The sequence below is a fragment of the Natrix helvetica genome (genome assembly GCF_964273705.1).
Source record: "Natrix helvetica genome assembly, chromosome: 2".
In the NCBI taxonomy this organism is placed as follows: Eukaryota; Metazoa; Chordata; class Lepidosauria; order Squamata; family Natricidae; genus Natrix; species Natrix helvetica.
Window position 1 is genome coordinate 295,772,993 of NC_138552.1, and position 16,662 is coordinate 295,789,654.

At 52.7% G+C, this 16,662-nt stretch overlaps 1 protein-coding gene and 1 long non-coding RNA gene across 3 annotated transcripts in view; both read right to left on the bottom strand.

Annotated features, from left to right (window-relative positions):
* Nucleotides 1–16,662, bottom strand: part of SPECC1 (sperm antigen with calponin homology and coiled-coil domains 1) — a 205,083-nt gene that overhangs the window by 45,309 nt on the left and 143,112 nt on the right. For both annotated transcript variants that reach the window (XM_081945396.1, XM_081945397.1), the window contains 3 exons: nucleotides 5,764–5,909; nucleotides 3,019–3,119; nucleotides 1,860–1,941 (listed from right to left, as the gene is read on the bottom strand). In XM_081945396.1, the coding sequence (XP_081801522.1) occupies nucleotides 1,860–1,941; nucleotides 3,019–3,119; nucleotides 5,764–5,909 (329 nt within the window). The remainder of the gene's footprint in view (nucleotides 1–1,859; nucleotides 1,942–3,018; nucleotides 3,120–5,763; nucleotides 5,910–16,662) is intronic.
* LOC309388300 lies at nucleotides 11,385–14,539 on the bottom strand. The gene is made up of 3 exons (XR_014174742.1): nucleotides 13,819–14,539; nucleotides 13,428–13,660; nucleotides 11,385–12,103 (listed from the first exon to the last, which is right to left on the bottom strand). It is a non-coding gene; the product is annotated as an uncharacterized lncRNA (long non-coding RNA).

Below are 16,662 nucleotides of genomic sequence, written 5' to 3' on the forward strand. Positions count from 1 at the left end.
CTCTCTAAGCGGTTTACAGAGTCTGCCTCTTGCCCCCAACAATCTGGGTCCTCATTTGACCCACCTCGGAAGGACAGAAGGCTGAGATAACCTTGAGCCTGGTGAGATTCGAACTACTAAATTGCTGGCAGCCGGCAGTCAGCAGAAGGAGCCTGTAGAAAGCTGCCCCTGTGGCTCTTTTTCCAACGGGGAGATTAGCTGGTGCTAGTTTTTGTTTTAAAGGGTGGCTCAGGGGCTAAGACTCCGAGTTTATCAATCAGAAAGGTTGGCAGTCTGGCGGTTCGAATCCCTAGCGCCGCATAACGGAGTGAGCTCCCGTGACTTGTCCCAGCTTCTGCCAACCTAGCAGTTCGAAAGCACGTAAAAATGCAAGTAGACAAATAGGAGCCACCTTTGGTGGGAAGGGAACAGCGTTCCGTGCACCTTCGGCGTTTAGTCATGCCGGCCACATGACCACGGAGACGTCTTCGGACAGCGCTGGCTCTTGGGCTTTGAAATGTCACGTAAAATAACTCCATACATAGCGGTACAGGTTTCACCCCGTTCAAAGTGGTCTCTGGTCAGGACTTTGTGCCTATTCCGGAATTGCCCCAAGAAAAACCGTAAAACCCTTCCCTATCCAAGTGGATTAAGCAACTACAGGTCCTTTGGCCCGTGATTCGTCAAGCATTAGATCAGGGGTGTCCAAACTTGGGAACTTTTAAGACTTGTGGACTTCAACTCCCAGAATTCCCCAGCCAGCCATGCTGGCTGGGGAATTCTGGGAGTTGAAGTCCACAAGTCTTAAAGTTCCCAAGTTTGGACACCCCTGCATTAGATGAAGCTCGCCAAGCACATAAAAACATAAGCTGATTTTTTTAAAAAAGAGTTAAGCCAAAAGAATATCAGATTGGAGATAGGGATACCCAAAAATACAGTACCCAAAACCCTTAGGAGGAGCCATCACATATTTCATGTTAGTTTACTGAAACTGGAACACACCATCTCGCTTGGACCGGCCCAAACCCCTCCTCCGGTCCCCCTCCTTATTGCGGGAGAACAACATTATGAAGTTAAAGAGACCCCCGATTGCAGAAAACATAGGGGGGGGGGGAATCCAGTATTTAGTTGCTTGGAAACATTTCCCCCCCTCCCTCTCTGAATGGGTCAGGGCCCCCAAACCTTTTACAGTTGTTTCATTCTAAATACCCTGATAAACCTTGACGATATTGTCGTAAAGTTTCTCTTGCTTCTGGTTTTCCTATGTTGATTTATGTTTTTCTCCAGGGCTAACGCCTTTTCTGCAGGAGGGCTGAATGTCAGCCTCTATCTCGCTTGCTTGCTATCGGCTGCCATAGTAACGGGAGGGAGGGGGAGGTTCGGTATTTGGGAAGGGAAAGGTGCTGGTGGAGACGTCTCGGAATGAAGAGGGAAGATTGCTCTCATCATCTTCTGTGCAACTGAAGGGACTTGTGTATTATGCCCAGTCAAGGTCAACGTCTCGACACACCAGATGGATGAAGCCACCTGAAGATGCACCCCACATGACACCCTTGGGGGCTGGGGATTGGGCATTTCAGCTTGGGGCTGTTTGGGTGGAGGGATTTGGGAAAAATTTTGATATGTACAATTTCGCGCCTTTAGCCTCAGACCTTGCTTCACTTCCGTTGCTATCATTTCATACCCAGTAAAAGTACCTTTTCTCTAAAACTACAGAGTTGGGGGTTTCCTTTCTTGGATTTTGAAGGAGGCACGACTTGACCCTAGTCCTTGGATTTCGGCCCGATGGGTCCGTGATTCTCCCAGGAGGAAAGCTAGATCAAATCAACCTTCATTTCACAGGTCAGTGCAATTTCGGTCATGGGAAGGTGGCTACTTACCCCCCAAAGGGAGTTCTAGAAGATCCGTGTGTTTGGATAAAGTCTTCCCACCGGATTTGGGGTTGGTAAAAGTGGAATGTCTCTGCAATTGAGAAAGAGCAGAAATTAGGGGACTGTAGGCTAAAACACACGAGGAACGGTTGCAGGAACTGGGTAGGTCTAGTTTAATGGCAGAAAAGGACTAGGGGAGACAGGATAGCAGTCTTCCAGTTTTAAACTGGGTGGAGTCCACGTCTCAGGATTTCCCAGCCAGGATGGGTAGATTCAATATGGCAGCTGGGGAATTCTGGGAGTGGAAGCCCTCCCCTCTTAAAGCATGGCTGGTGGGGAATTCTGGGAGTGGAAGTCCTCCTCTCTTAAAGCATGCTGGATGGGGGATTCTGGGAGTGGAAGTCCTCCCCTCTTAAAGCAGGCTGGCTGGGGGATTCTGGGAGTGGAAGCCCTCCCCTCTTAAAGCATGCTGGATGGGGGATTCTGGGAGTGGAAGTCCTCCCCTCTTAAAGCAGGCTGGCTGGGGGATTCTGGGAGTGGAAGTCCTCCTCTCTTAAAGCAGGCTGGCTGGGGGATTCTGGGAGTGGAAGCCCTCCCCTATTAAAGCAGGCTGGCTGGGGGATTCTGGGAGTGGAAGCCCTCCCCTCTTAAAGCAGGCTGGCTGGGGGATTCTGGGAGTGGAAGTCCTCCTCTCTTAAAGCAGGCTGGCTGGGGGATTCTGGGAGTGGAAGCCCTCCCCTCTTAAGGCAGGCTGGCTGGGGGATTCTGGGAGTGGAAGACCTCCCCTCTTAAAGCAGGCTGGCTGGGGGATTCTGGGAGTGGAAGACCTCCCCTCTTAAAGCAGGCTGGCTGGGGGATTCTGGGAGTGGAAGTCCTTCCCTCTTAAAGCAGGCTGGCTGGGGGATTCTGGGAGTGGAAGACCTTCCCTCTTAAAACATGCTGGCTGGGGGATTCTGGGAGTGGAAGCCCTCCCCTCTTAAGGCAGGCTGGCTGGGGGATTCTGGGAGTGGAAGCCCTCCCCTCTTAAAGCATGGCTGGCTGGGGGATTCTGGGAGTGGAAGTCCACCCTCTTAAAAGATGCTGAGATGCAGAAACGCGGCTGCAGACAGACAGCCTCATTCTTCCCCTCTGGGGGGGTCTGCAGGGGCAGAGAGTCTCTTTGGGGTACCTGGATGGGTGACACAGCAGCCGCAGGAGCTGTCCGGGTGGGGATATTGCTGAGTGGGCTCCGGCAGACCTTGTGGATGGGCACGCTTTGCCCGGTGCCTCCTGCAGGAGAGGAAACAATAGAAACAACAGAGTTGGACTCGGAAGGGACCTTGGAGGTCATCTAGGCCAACCCCCTGCTCAAGCAGGAGACCCTACACCGTTCCAGACCAATGGCTGTCCAGCCTCGTCTTGAAAGCCTCCAGGGATGGTGTGGCGTCATATACAGGTAGACCTCGACTTACGACCACAACCGAGCCCAAAATTTCTGTTTGCTAAGTGAAACATTTGCTAAGCGAGTTTCGCCCCGTTTTACAACCTTTTCTGACACTGTTGTTCGGCGAATCACTGCAGTTGTTAAATCAGTCACCACGGTTGTTAAGCGAATCCGGCTTCTCCATTGACTTGGTTTGTCAGGAGGTCGCAAAAGGGGATCATGTAACACCCCCCCCCCCGGGACACTTGGCAACCGTCATAAATGTGAGTCAGTTGCCAACTTTGCTCCCCTGACCCACAGGGCATGCCGCAATGGTCGTTAAGCGTGAAAAGCAGTCCAAAGTGACTTTTCTCAGTGGCGTTGTAAGCTCGCGGAGTCCCTGTATGTACAAGGGATCCCGGCTGGGGATTAAGAGCAGGACGGACCACGCAAACTCCAGCTGCTGCGTGCTGCAGAGGTCGGGGAGTGAAAATTTTGACCTGGGACGTGCAGAAGTCGGGACCTTAAAGTGGGAAAAGCTACGTGGAGCCTCCATGTTCAGGAGCAGTCTACCTCTGAATCCCACCCTAGGTTGCCTGGAATTTCTGAAATTCCTGTCTCCCCGCAGCCAAGAGAAGGACGGGGCTGGTTTTTTTAAAATTCTTCCCTTTATAGGTGAAATGTACTTATTTTCTTTCCCCCCCTATAATTTATTAAAACTTCCTTCCTACCTTCGGAATCAGAATCGAGCTGGAAGGGACCTTGGAGGTCTTCAAGTCCAACCCTCTGCTTAGGCAAGAAACCCCCTAGACCAGGAATGGCAAACCTATGGCACGCCAGCCGTCGCACCGGCCCATGTGCACGCACTGCCTGCTGGTATTTGGGTCTCTGCCACGTATGCACAAAGGGGTGGGGGGGGGGGGCGGAGCACATGCGGAGGGCGTGTATGTGCGTGCGTGGGCACCCGCATTGCATTTTGGGTGTTCGCACACATGAGCTCCCCCCACACTCCATTTTGGGCCAGGAAAGTCACCCCTCCGCCCGCATGCATGAGTGACCCCCTGCGCTCTGGTGCGCATGTGCCCCCCGGCTCATTTCTGGCTTCCAGATTGGTGCAGGAAGCTTTCCAGGACCATGGAGGGCACGCATGGGCGCCCCCGCACCAAATTTTGGATCTGGAAGGCTTCCTGCACCAAGCTGGAAGCCAAAAATGGGGTGAGGGGGGGGCAGGGCGGGAAAAAACCAGGGTGAGTGGGGGGCAGAGCTGTGTGAGGCTCCAAAATGGAATAGGAGTACCCCTGCGCATGTGGCCTACCCCCCGCCCATGCGTGCGTCCATCCTCTGAATGCGCCCCGCCCCCCACATGCACGCCAGAGACCCAAAGACCAGCTGGCCGGCTGTGGCACAGGTCTGCCATCACGGCCCATTTCAGACAAACGGCTATCCAACCTTGGAGGTCTTCTAGTCCAACCCCCTGCCTAGGCAGGAAACCCTATACCGTTTCAGACAAATGGCTATCCAACATCTTCTTAAAGACTTCCAGTGTTGGGGCATTCACAACTTCTGGAGGCAACTTCTGTTCCACTGATTAATTGTTCTCACTGTCAGGAAGTTTCTCCTCAGTTCTAAGTTGCTTCTCTCCTTGATTAGTTTCCACCCATTGCTTCTTGTTCTGTCCACAGGTGCCTTGGAGAATAGTTTGACTCCCTCTTCTTTGTGGCAACCTCTGAGATATTGGAAGACTGCTATCCTGTCTCCCCTAGTCCTTCTTTTCATTAAATTAGACATACCCAGTTCCTGCAACCGTTCTTCATATGTTTTGGTCTCCAGTCCCCTAATCCTCTTCCTTGCTCTTCTCTGCACTCTTTCTAGAGTCTCCGCATCTTTTCTACATCGTGGGAACCAAAACTGGATGCTGGATTCCAAGTGTGGCCTTACCAAGGCATTATGAAGTGGTATTAACAGTGGTATCCTGTTCTATTCTATTCTATTCATTCTATTCTATATTCTGTTCTGTTCTGTTCTCTATTCTATTCTATTCTATTCTGCTTTTTTCCAAGAGGCAACTGGACTTTCTGGGTTTTTTCTGAAGACGTTTCGCTTCTCATCCAAGAAGCTTCTTCAGCTCTGACTGGATGAGGGGCGGGGGGAATAGAAGCATTTATTATATGTAAATGACCAGCTGTCTGCAAGGAGTATAAATTCTTCCATTCCCCCCCCCCTCATCCAGTCAGAGCAGAAGAAACCTCTTGGATGAGAAGTGAAATGTCTTCAAAGAAAAAACAAGTCCAGTTGCCTCCTAAATAAGCCCCTTTGGGACAACCATGGCCTGGATGGTGGAGAACGTCCATAAATCTTCAGCCTCTTCTCTGAAGACCCTGCCTCATTTTTGCCGCTACCTCCCTTGGGGTGCTTTGCATTGGCCTCTTTGCAATGGAGCTGTCATTGCCAGCCGTGGTCGGTAAGCGAGGATCGCCTGCATTTATCACACAGTGAAAGGAGGAAGCTCACCTGAGCACCCCAAATCAAAAGACTTGATCAGGGATTTGACGGTGGCCAAGGACTCCGGGGGCGTGGGCGAAAGACGACTGACGGAGACCCCTGGCCAATGATTGCTGCCATCCGTCTCCGTACCGTTGATGGACTCCGGCGCCAACCTGCGGGAGAGAAATATCCAAAATTTAAAAGAGGGTCCAGATTTGGGTGGGTGGGAGGGAGCACCCTTCCAAAACACAGATCAAACGACCCCTTCACCCCCCTCCCTTTTTCTCGCACCAATTCTGCAGAATTCCCGAAAAAAATCTGTTTTTATTTTTCAATCTTATTCTGTCCTAGAGAAGAAGTCGGGTTGCAATGTGAATTTTCCTGGGTTTTAATCATTTCCCAGGCTGGGATGGGAATACAGGTGGGTCCTCGAGTTACAACCTTTCGTTGAGCGACTGTTCGACGTGACTACGGGGTTGAAAAAAAAAGTGACTTGCGGCCATTTTTCACACTTAACCACCATTGCACCATCCCCTTGATCAACATTCGCACGGTTAGCAACGGGTTCCTATTTATGACGATTGCAGCTGCTACGTGATTTATATTCAGATGCTCGATTCATACTTACGACGGTTGTGGGGTCCCATGATCCCTTTTGCGACCTTCTGACAAGCCAAAAGTCCCCGGAGAAGCCAGCTTCGCTCCACAACCGTGTGAGTGACACAACAATTGCCGTGAGTTACTTAACAACTGCAGCGGGAAAGGTCGTAAAACAGGGCCAAACTGACTTAAGTACCGTCTCGATTAGCAATGGAAGATTTTGGTCGTAAGTCAAGGACTAACTGTCTTCCCTGCTAGAAGGAGGTTGCAAGTTCTAGTCCCACCTTAAGACATGAAACCTGGCTGGGTGTCTTTGTCCCAGTCCCTCAATCTCAGCCCAGCCAACCTCACAGGGCTGTTGTTGTGGGGGGAAAGAGGGCGAGGAACGAAGATGTTCGCCACCTTATTTGTAAAAACAATAAAGGCATTTATTATTATTGTCATTTGTCTGCAGTGGCAGTGTTTCCTGCCTTAGCAGGGGTTGGACTAGAAGACCTCCCGGGTCCTTCCGACTCTTGTCATTCTACTCTTATTCTAAGGTGCAAAACAAAGGAATAAATCACTCGACAAACGGCGTTTCGATAAGGGAAGCCACAGCAAAAAGGAAACCAAAGGCAGGGCTGGATTTATTTTATTGCAAAAGTTAAAGAGGTCACACATTTATTTCATTTATTTATTCTTTCAAGATCATGCAGATTTCCCTGGAAGCAGATTTCTGAGAAAGACAGTGCAGGTCGGGATAGAGAAGGGAGATCCTTCCTCCTCCTCCAAAACTGCACGGCCGCAAACCACCCGTTAAAAGAAAAAAATCTAAGCCACGACAACGTCGCAGGCAGGAAACAGCGGACACCGAGGCGCGAAGGGGAATAGAGCAAGCAAGCGGGCTTGGAACCGGAAGACCAGACGGAACTGCGTTTGCACGTGGCCCTACCGCTGGGAAGGCTCTGCCCCCTCCTCCTGCAGCGTTCCTTCTTGCCCTCCCAGAGTTGGGAACAGACCAGTTGAAGTGGCGCAAGGGGGTGTCCCCCCAGATTTGGAATGACGGGGAGAGTGGAAAAGACACTTTACAGAAAAGAATATTTGTAACTCAGGGGTATAACGGTGGGGTGGGGGGGGTTTCCTTGGTGCTCCCTGAGCTTGGGGTTTTTTCTTGCAGACGTTCCGTGACCCAACTAGGGAACATCATCAGTGCTAGAAGGGGAGGAGGTGGAAGAGGAGGAGAAGGAGAGGGAGTAAAAGGACTGTGGGGTCCTTGGTGCTCTCTGAGCTTGGTTGTTTTCTTGCAGACGTTTCGTGACCCAACTAGGGAACATCATCAGTGCTAGAAGGAAAAGGGGGTTGTGGAAAAGAGGAGGAGGAGGAGGAGAAAAGAGGAGAAAGAGAAGGAGAAAGAGGAGGAGGAGGACTGTGGGGTCCTTGATGCTCTCGGTGCTTGTGGGTTTTCTTGCAGACATTTCAAGACCCTGCTAAGTAACTTCATCAGTGCTAGAAGGAAGGGGTATTTGAGAAGGAGGAGGAGGAAGACGACTGTGGGGTCCTTGCAGATGTTTCATGACGTCTAGGGAACACCATCATTGCTAGAAGGGAGTGGGGTTTGCAGGGAGGAAGAGGAGGAGAAGAAAAAGGAGGAGGAGGATGGTGGGCGTCCTTGGGTTCTCTGCGTGGGTTGGTTTTCTTACAGACATTTCAGGACCTAACTAGATAGTATCATCAATGGTGAAGGGAGGGGGTTGGTTTGAGCAGAGGAGAGGAGGGAGGAGGAAGAGGAGGAGGAGGAGGAGAAGGAGGAGGAGAAGGAGGAGAAAGAGGAGGAGGAGAAAGAGGAGGAGGAGGAGAAAGAGGAGGAAGAGGAGGAGGAGGAAGAGAAGGAGGAGGAGGAAGAGAAGGAGGAGAAAGAGGAGGAGGGAGAAGGAGAAAGAGGAGGAGAAGGAGGAGAAAGAGGAGGAGGAGGAAGAGGACTGTGGTGTCTCTGTACTGAACTTGGGGGATTTCTTGCAGATATTTCATGACCCAACTAGGTAACATTATCAGTGCTACATGGGAGTAGGGTTTGTGGAAAGAAGGAGGAGGAGGAGGAGGAGGAGGAGGAGGAGGAGGAGGAGGGGGAGGAGGAGGAGGAGGAGAGGAATGTGAGATCCTGGGTACTCCTCAGCTGTGGGCTCTTCTTCTAGACATTCACGACCCAACGACGTAACATCATCATTGCTGGCAGGGAGGCTGTGTTGTTTTACTCTTCTAACACTAGTCTGGTAATTACTACATGCGCAAGGAAAGCATTCAACTCCAGAGTACGAAGGAGCCCACAATGGGGCTCTGTTGAGGTCCAGGGGCTGCGTCTTTTGCAAGGCGTTGCAAAAGCAAGAAAGGGACATTATGTTAGGGCAGCCACCTGGCAGCTGGGGGGAAGAAGAAGAAGAATTCGGCCTGCGTGGAGGAGGAAGTGCTGCTTACCCCCCCACTACCCCTGAGCCCATCATCCACCCCCCACTCCAAAACACACACCCCTTTTGTCTCACAGCTGCAAGACTCGGGAGAAGCTATTAATAGGTGGCAAAGTCTCGGGGCGGAGGGGGGGAGAGGGGGCTTCCGACTTCCGCTCTGCCTCGCTCAAACGGGTGTTGGAGGGCAGATATTGGACCGTCGTCCTGCCACGTATGTCGACATCCCCCCCCTTTTTCTGGGCCAGGTTTTTCTGGCTCAGAGACCAGCGGGTGGGCGGGAGGCAGCTGGCATCCCCAGCTTTGGCAAACGATCCGTGCCGACGGGATGTTTTTCTCGAGGCGACCCGAATTTTGGGTTCCCACGGGCTTTTCCCGGGCGGCACGAGACAAAGGGAAGGGGACAGGATGCCCTGTTCAAAGGGGGGACGGCATTTCAGGGTTAACTGGGGGTTGGCAACGCTTCCAGAGAAAGGGGCGCGCAGGCCACAGGAGGGGCCTTAAGGGGTCATCTAACCCAGCCCCGTGCTCCATGAAGCTCGACTTGCAACCGTTTAAAGACTGTAAAAGTTATAACGACGGCACCAAACAAAAGTGGCCCGGGGCCATTTTTATGACCGTGGCGGCGGTCAGCCAACGAGACAGTGCTTCTGAATCTTAAGTAAATTTTAAAACGTCCTTGGGAAGCTGGAGCGTAGTAAACAAGACCGTTTGGATCAGGGATGCCCAATCAGGGCATGGTCCATCGGGAATCAGGCTGCACAAGCCGCGGACGAGTGCGGGAGGTCCATTGGCGCGAGCCCAGGATTATCTTGTGCGCTACAAAACCAGGCCCTGCCCTCTTTGCCCGCTGTTGTCGCCACTGCCAGGACGTCCAGGCCGAAAACAGGGCACGGGGGGGGGCTCACACATGACCCCCCCCCTGCCCTCTTTTGGCCAACAAAGGGCTGCAGGAGGACGTCCAGGCCGAAAACAGGGCACTGGGGGGGGGGGCTCACCCACGTCCCCCCATACCCTCTTTTGGCCAACAAAGGGCTGCAGGAGGACGTCCAGGCCGAAAACAGGGCACTGGGGGGGGGCTCACCCACGTCCCCCCATACCCTCTTTTGGCCAACAAAGGGCTGCAGGAGGACGTCCAGGCCGAAAACAGGGCACTGGGGGGGGGGCTCACCCACGTCCCCCCCTGCCCTCTTTTGGCCAACAAAGGGCTGCAGGAGGACGTCCAGGCCGAAAACAGGGCACTGGGGGGGGCTCACCCACGTCCCCCCCTGCCCTCTTTTGGCCAACAAAGGGCTGCAGGAGGACGTCCAGGCCGAAAACAGGGCACTGGGGGGGGGCTCACCCACGTCCCCCCCTGCCCTCTTTTGGCCAACAAAGGGCTGCAGGAGGACGTCCAGGCTGAAAACAGGGCACAGGGGGCCTCATACGCCCCCCCCCCCCTCTTTTGGCGTCCAGGCCGAAACCAGGGTGCCAGGGAGGGGGGGGGCAGGGTGTTGCAGGAGGCGTCTGTCCCGTCTCCCAGCCTTGCCCTGGCAGGCTGGCGGAGGAGAACTGCACTACTGATCCGGCCCTCGAAGAAATCCAGTTTGACACCCCTGCCATAGAGGTTGGGGACCGCTGATGTAGATGTAGAGGGCAGCCAGATCTGAGCTGCAATACTGGAGTTTGACCAGCAGAAGGCAGGAACCGTTCAGTGCATCTTTTGCCGCCCTCTAGTGGCCATGTTCAGTTTGGCAAGCCAGATTTGATTACTTCTCTCCAAAGGGAGGCTCTTTCGTCCCTTCAAAAGGTCCCCCTGAAGCTTCAGAGCCCCAATATCACAACGTAGGCCAGGGTTCCTCCACTGTGGCAACTTTTAGAAGTGGGGAATGCTGGGAGTTGAAGTCCCGACCTCTCTGAAAAGCTGCCAAATTGAAAGAACCCTGTTCTAAGCCAAGATTCGTGGGAGAAAAATACACCAAAACCATCAAAATTAAAACCACAAAAAAAAAGTTTCAGCAGGATCCTGAAGGGGTTGTGGACCCCCAAGCGACCGCTCCTAACCTCAGACTCCCCCTCCCCCCACATCCACCATCCCTCCCCAACTTTTCCCCCTTTCAATCTGCCTGCAGATTTCAGGTAACTATCCTGTTTCCCTGAAAATAAAACCTCCCCGGATAATAAGCCCAATTGGTCTTTTGAGCTCATGCGCTAAAATAAGCCCTCCCCAAAAATATTGCAACACAGCAGCAGCCATGAGGTGACCACGCTCACCGCCTCCTGCACCTCAAAAATAATAAGACCTCCCCGAAAACAAGGCCAAGCGCTTATTTTGGGGGGGAGGTCAAAAGAAAATAAGACCCTGCCTTATTTTCAGGGAAACACGGTATCTATCTATCTATCTATCTATCTATCTATCTATCTATCTATCCATCTATCTATAATTTACCTACCTACCTATTCATCCATCCATCCATCTACCATTTATCCACCTACCTATTCATCCATCCATCCATCTATCATTTACCTACCTACCTATTCATCCATCCAACCATCCATCATCCATTCATCCATCCATCCACCTACCTATTCATCCATCCATCTATCATTTACCTACCTACCTAATAATCCATCAATCCATCCATCATTTAGCTACCTCCCTACCTAACCATCCCTCCATCCATCCATATCTATCTACCCTGTTTCCCTGAAAATAAGCCCTCCCGGGATAATAAGCCCAATTGGGCTTTTGAGCGCATGTGCTAAAATAAGCCCTCCCCGAAAATATTGCAACCCAGCAGCAGCCATGAGGTGACCACGCTCGCTGCCTCCTGCACCTCAAAAATAATAAGGCCTCCCCGAAAATAAGGCCAAGCGCTTATTTGGGGGGAGGTCAAAAGAAAATAAGACCCTGTCTTATTTTCGGGGAAACACGGTATCTTGTTCCTTGGAAGATGTTCTAGCAAGAGCCAAACCCTGAAATCCCCACTGTCTCCTCGAAGACGTCTACGGAGGAAGTCAACACCGCTAGGAAGACAGACCCCCATTTGCCCTCCAAAATCAGAGACGCCCCTGAAATGACCAGGATTGGCTCAGCTGAAACCAGTTCCCTGAATTCCGTAAAACATCCAGTTCTGCGAAAACCTTCGAAGGGAGCATGGATCCCCCCCCCCCCAAAATGAAGAAATGGGAGGGGCAAAAAAGATCAGGAGTTTCTCCAAGTTTTTAATCTTCTCTTGAAGTCCAGATGTTTCTGGCTTAAATCAAAGCCTTCTCCTCCACCTTGGGGTGTTTTTAAGGGAGCCAAATATTTCCTCCCGGGGTTGAATTAATTCACCAGGATCTGAGACCTAGAAAAACATGAGAGAGAGAAAGAAGCGAAGGTGACATTTTATCCGTGGGGCAAAGCAGGACGGAGTGTTGTGGTTTTTTTATGCCCGTCGTAAAGTGAATCGTATCCCCCTGCCGTAGGGAGGGACCTCGGATACAGCTAGTCCTCGACTTACAACTGGTATGCATAATTTTGCATTTATTGATTTATTCATTTGTTTTGGCGGGTTATATCGGAGGTGGCGACCCTTTGAGAGCAAGGGCACACGACAACAAAACAATCAGCCACCATTGTTCTTGGACAGAGATGGAGAACCTTTTCAAAACACCCTGGTTTTGGGGCTGGTTTTGGGGACATTTTCAAGCTGTTTTGGGGGCTTTTTCAGACTGGTTTTCAGCTGTTTTCTGGCCCAAAAAACAGCTTGGGTTTTTTGGCTGTTTTTCTTTTTTCTTTTGGCCATTTTCCAGAGCTCCAGTGCCCGCAAAGACCAGCTGGCCAGCATGCAAAAATGGCTCAAAAAAGACCCTGAAAACAGCCCCAAAACGCTGGTTTGGGGGGCCACTTGGGGGGCTTTTTCAGACCGTTTTCAGGCCCCCAAAACAGCCTGGTTTTTGGGGTTGTTTTGGGGGAATTTTCCAGAGCTCCAGTACCCGTGAAGACCAGCTGGCCGGCATGCAAAAATGGCTCAAAAAAACACCCTAAAACACCCCCAAAACGCCCTTTTTGGGGGGCTGGTTTTTGGGCCATTTTCAGGCCGTTTTTCAGGCCGTTTTCAGGCCCAAAAAACAGCCTGTGTTTTTTTGTGGGTTTTCCAGAGATCCATGCCTGCGAAGATCAGCTGGCCAGCATGCAAAAATGGCTCGAAAAAGGCCCTGAAAACAGACCAAAAAACACCGTTTTTTGGGCTGGTTTTTGGGCCGTTTTCCGGTTCTCCAGCACCCGTAAAGATCAGCTGGCCAGAAACCAGAAGAGCAGCTGTTGGCGGTGTGCGTGCCCATAGAGAGGGCTCTGTGTGCCGTAGGTTCGCTATCACGGTTCTAGGGCATGCAGACCTCAACTCCCAGATTTCCCCAGCCAGCGTCGCCACTGCTGAGAATTCTGGGAATTGAAGTCAAGGCGGTAACCAGATTCCTTTAAGAACCGTGTGAGCCAATTAACAACTGCAGTGATTCACTTAACAATGGCGGCAAGAAAGGTTGTAAAATGGGGCCAAACCCAGCCTCTCCTTGCAACGGAAATTCGGGGCTTGTAAATTGGTCATAAGTTGAGGACTGCCTTTATACCAAGTCCCGCCCCTGGGCCATTCCCTCCCCTCCCGTCAACCTCTCTGTGTGTGTCCTTACCCGAAAGCCGGGCCCAGCTGCCCGGGACCGCGACGAAGCCCTACGGAGCGGCTAAACCCTCGCGAGGGGCTCGGTTAAACCTGCGCCCCCTTCGCGGGGGGCACAAGGCTCCTTAGAGGTCTGCAAGACGGGACAGTGGCAACACACACAGGCAACGGATGGAGAAGAAAAAAAGGTAAGCAGAGCAGCGGGACGAGACGGACGGAGGCAACACAAAGACCACAACTTGAATTCTAGAAGAGAGAAAGGCAGGTTACTCGCGGTGGGGAAAAAGGGACGTGGTGGCTTTCAGGGTGGGGGAAATTCGTCGGAGGAAGGAGGAAGAGGAGGGCGGTTAGGCAGAGGGGAGTCGGCTTTGTTATCGGACCTTGTGGCTGGACTCATCTCTTACCTTCAATTCGGATGATCTTCGGAAACGGCAGGGCAGGGGCAGATCCGGCTCGCCAGCTGCTCCGGGAACGGAAGCCGATTCGCGCCGTGCTGGGTGCGTGTTTGCGGGGAGGGAAAGAGCAGGAATTGGGAGAGGGCACCGGATTGGAATTGGCATGAGGATAAAGAGGGAGGTCCTTCGGAGTGGTGTGGGGGCCTAGAGGTGGAGCTCCCGCTGTGAGTTCAATCCTGGGTAGAGGCAGATATTTCTCTCTCCGGGCACAATGAGAATAAAACTCCGCACTGGCAACACGAAAGGCATCTGGCCAGTAAATACTCTGCTAGCTCCATTCAGTTGCCCAGACTCCACCCCGCCAACAATTATACGGTCGTTAAATGAAGATGATGATAGAAACGGAGGCCCAAAAAAACTCGGGAAAGAGAAATGTTCTGTGTGAATGCACCAGCCTGAGCCATTTTGTCAATGGGGGCTTCTCCCTCCCTTGAATCTCCAGTCCCAGGCTTTCGGGATGACCCTTCCGTCGTAACGAGGACAATTCCACAAGGTTAAATCAACCAAAGCGACACAAAAGCAAGACAAGACGCTAGGAAAACTGAGCAAACGGACCGAGGCAGGCGGACAAGCGAGGCTCCTAAACAGAACACGGGTGCTTGGAGACAGACGGATCGGACGGCCTTTTCCTCTTGGGAAGGTGGGTTTTTTCCATCTGTCCATCCAACCAGCCATCTATCCATCCCTCCGCCCATCCATCCATCCATCCTTCCATCCATCCTTCCATCCCTCTGCCCATCCATCCATCCTTCCATCCATCCCTCCCCCATCCATCTCTCTACTCATCCATCCATCCATCCCTCCACCTGTCCATCTGTCCATCCATCCATTCTTCCAACCATCCATCTATTCATCCCTCCGCCCACCCATCCATCCCTCCGCCCATCTATCCATCCATCCCTCCGCCCACCCTTCCATCCCTCTGCCCATCCATCCATCCCTCCACCCATCCAACCACCCATCTATCCACCTGTCCATCCATCTATTCATCCATCCCTTTGTCCATCCATCCATCTATTCAGCCATCCCTCCGCCCATCCATCCATCCATCCAACCACCCACCCATCCATCCACCTGTCCATCCATCCATCCACCTGTCCATCCATCCCTCCGCCCAACCATCCCTCTGGCCATCCATCCATCCATCCCTCCCTCTACCCGTCCATCCGTCCATCCCTCTCTCCACACGTCCATCCCTCCCTCTACCCCTCCATCCATCTCATATTGTTTGTTCTCTGGAGCACACGATTCCATTCACCGGCAATATAGCCATGCTCCAATACTTGGGGAAGAGGGGTCAGGCTATTGTCCAAAAGCCCCTGAAGGCAGGAGAAGCAGCAACAACAGATGGAAACCAATCAAGGGAAGCAGCTTAGAACGAAGGAGAAATTTCCTGACAGCGAGAACAATTAATCAGTGGAACATCTTGCCACCAGAAGTTGTGAATGCTCCAACACTGGAGGTCTTAAAGAAAGTCACCGGACAGTCATAAAAGTTGTAAGGGGTTATAGGGATGGGGGGGGGGGGGAACAGGTCAGGAGGGATGGGAGAGCCAGGCACCTAGGTGTGGTCGAAGGAGGAGGGAGCGGAGTGGGGGAGGAGAGGGAAGATAGCATTCCTGTGCAGGGCTCCCTGATACCAACGGTCGTGGGGAGGGGCAGGTGCGAGGACAGATCAAGAGTGCGTAGTCGGTTGGGAGACCGGGGTTTTTGGTCACTCCCGGTCGTTTGTACCAACCCCTGCATACTAGGTGGTCAGGATCTACAGACCCAAGGCCTGAGACTGCTGTTATGCAACGCGAGGTCCGTTGTCAATAAGGCCCCCCTCATCCACGATCTAATTTTGGAGGGGGAGCCGGACCTCGCAGGAATAACCGAGACCTGGTTGGGCCACGAGGGAGGTTTACCCCTCGTGGAAATGTGCCCGCCAGGTTATCGAGCATTTCACCAGCCTCGGGCCCAGGGAAGGGGCGGTGGGGTAGCAGTGATTATCCGGGAAGACTTGGAGCCGAGAGAGTTCACTGTGCCACAGACATCCGGGTGTGAGTCCCTCGTCGTGAGATGGGGCCCAGGGAGGCAGTTGGGCCTGCTGATAGTATACCTGGCTCCTCGCTATACACCAGCGGCCCTGCCTGAACTCCTCGAGCTGATCTCATCGGTGGCGGTTGAGACCCCCAAACTTTTAGTGATGGGGGATTTTAATCTGCCGTCGATGGGAGAAGCGTCTGAGGGGGTTCGGGAGTTCATGGCTTCCATGACAGCCATGGACCTGACCCAGTTAATTCAGGGCCCTACTCACGAGGGAGGCCACACGTTGGACCTTGTCTTTGTCTCTGGCCAGTGGACGAGTGATCTGGGAATAGGGGATCCAATTATTACTCCCCTGTCATGGTCAGATCACTCACTTCTCCGGCTTGACTTCCCCGGTGCTACCCCCCGCTGCGGGGAGGCGGAACCGGAAGGTATTAGATGGTTCCGCCCCAAGCGCCTGATGGAATCAGATAGGTTCCAGACGGAGCTTGGGCCACCTCCTGTGGACCTGACCCGCCCCCGAATGGAGGACCTGGTAGACGCATGGAATAGTGCGACCACCGGGGCCCTAGACCGGGTGGCGCCTTTGCGGCCTCTCCTGCGGCGACGAACCACCCTGGCCCCTTGGTTCACCGAGGAGCTAAGGGTGATGAAACGCCACAAGAGACGCCTAGAGAGTCGTTGGAGATCCTCCCGTTCCGAATTTGACCGAGCACAGGCACGAGCCTATTTGAAGACGTACCTCGTGGCATTAAGAGCGGCC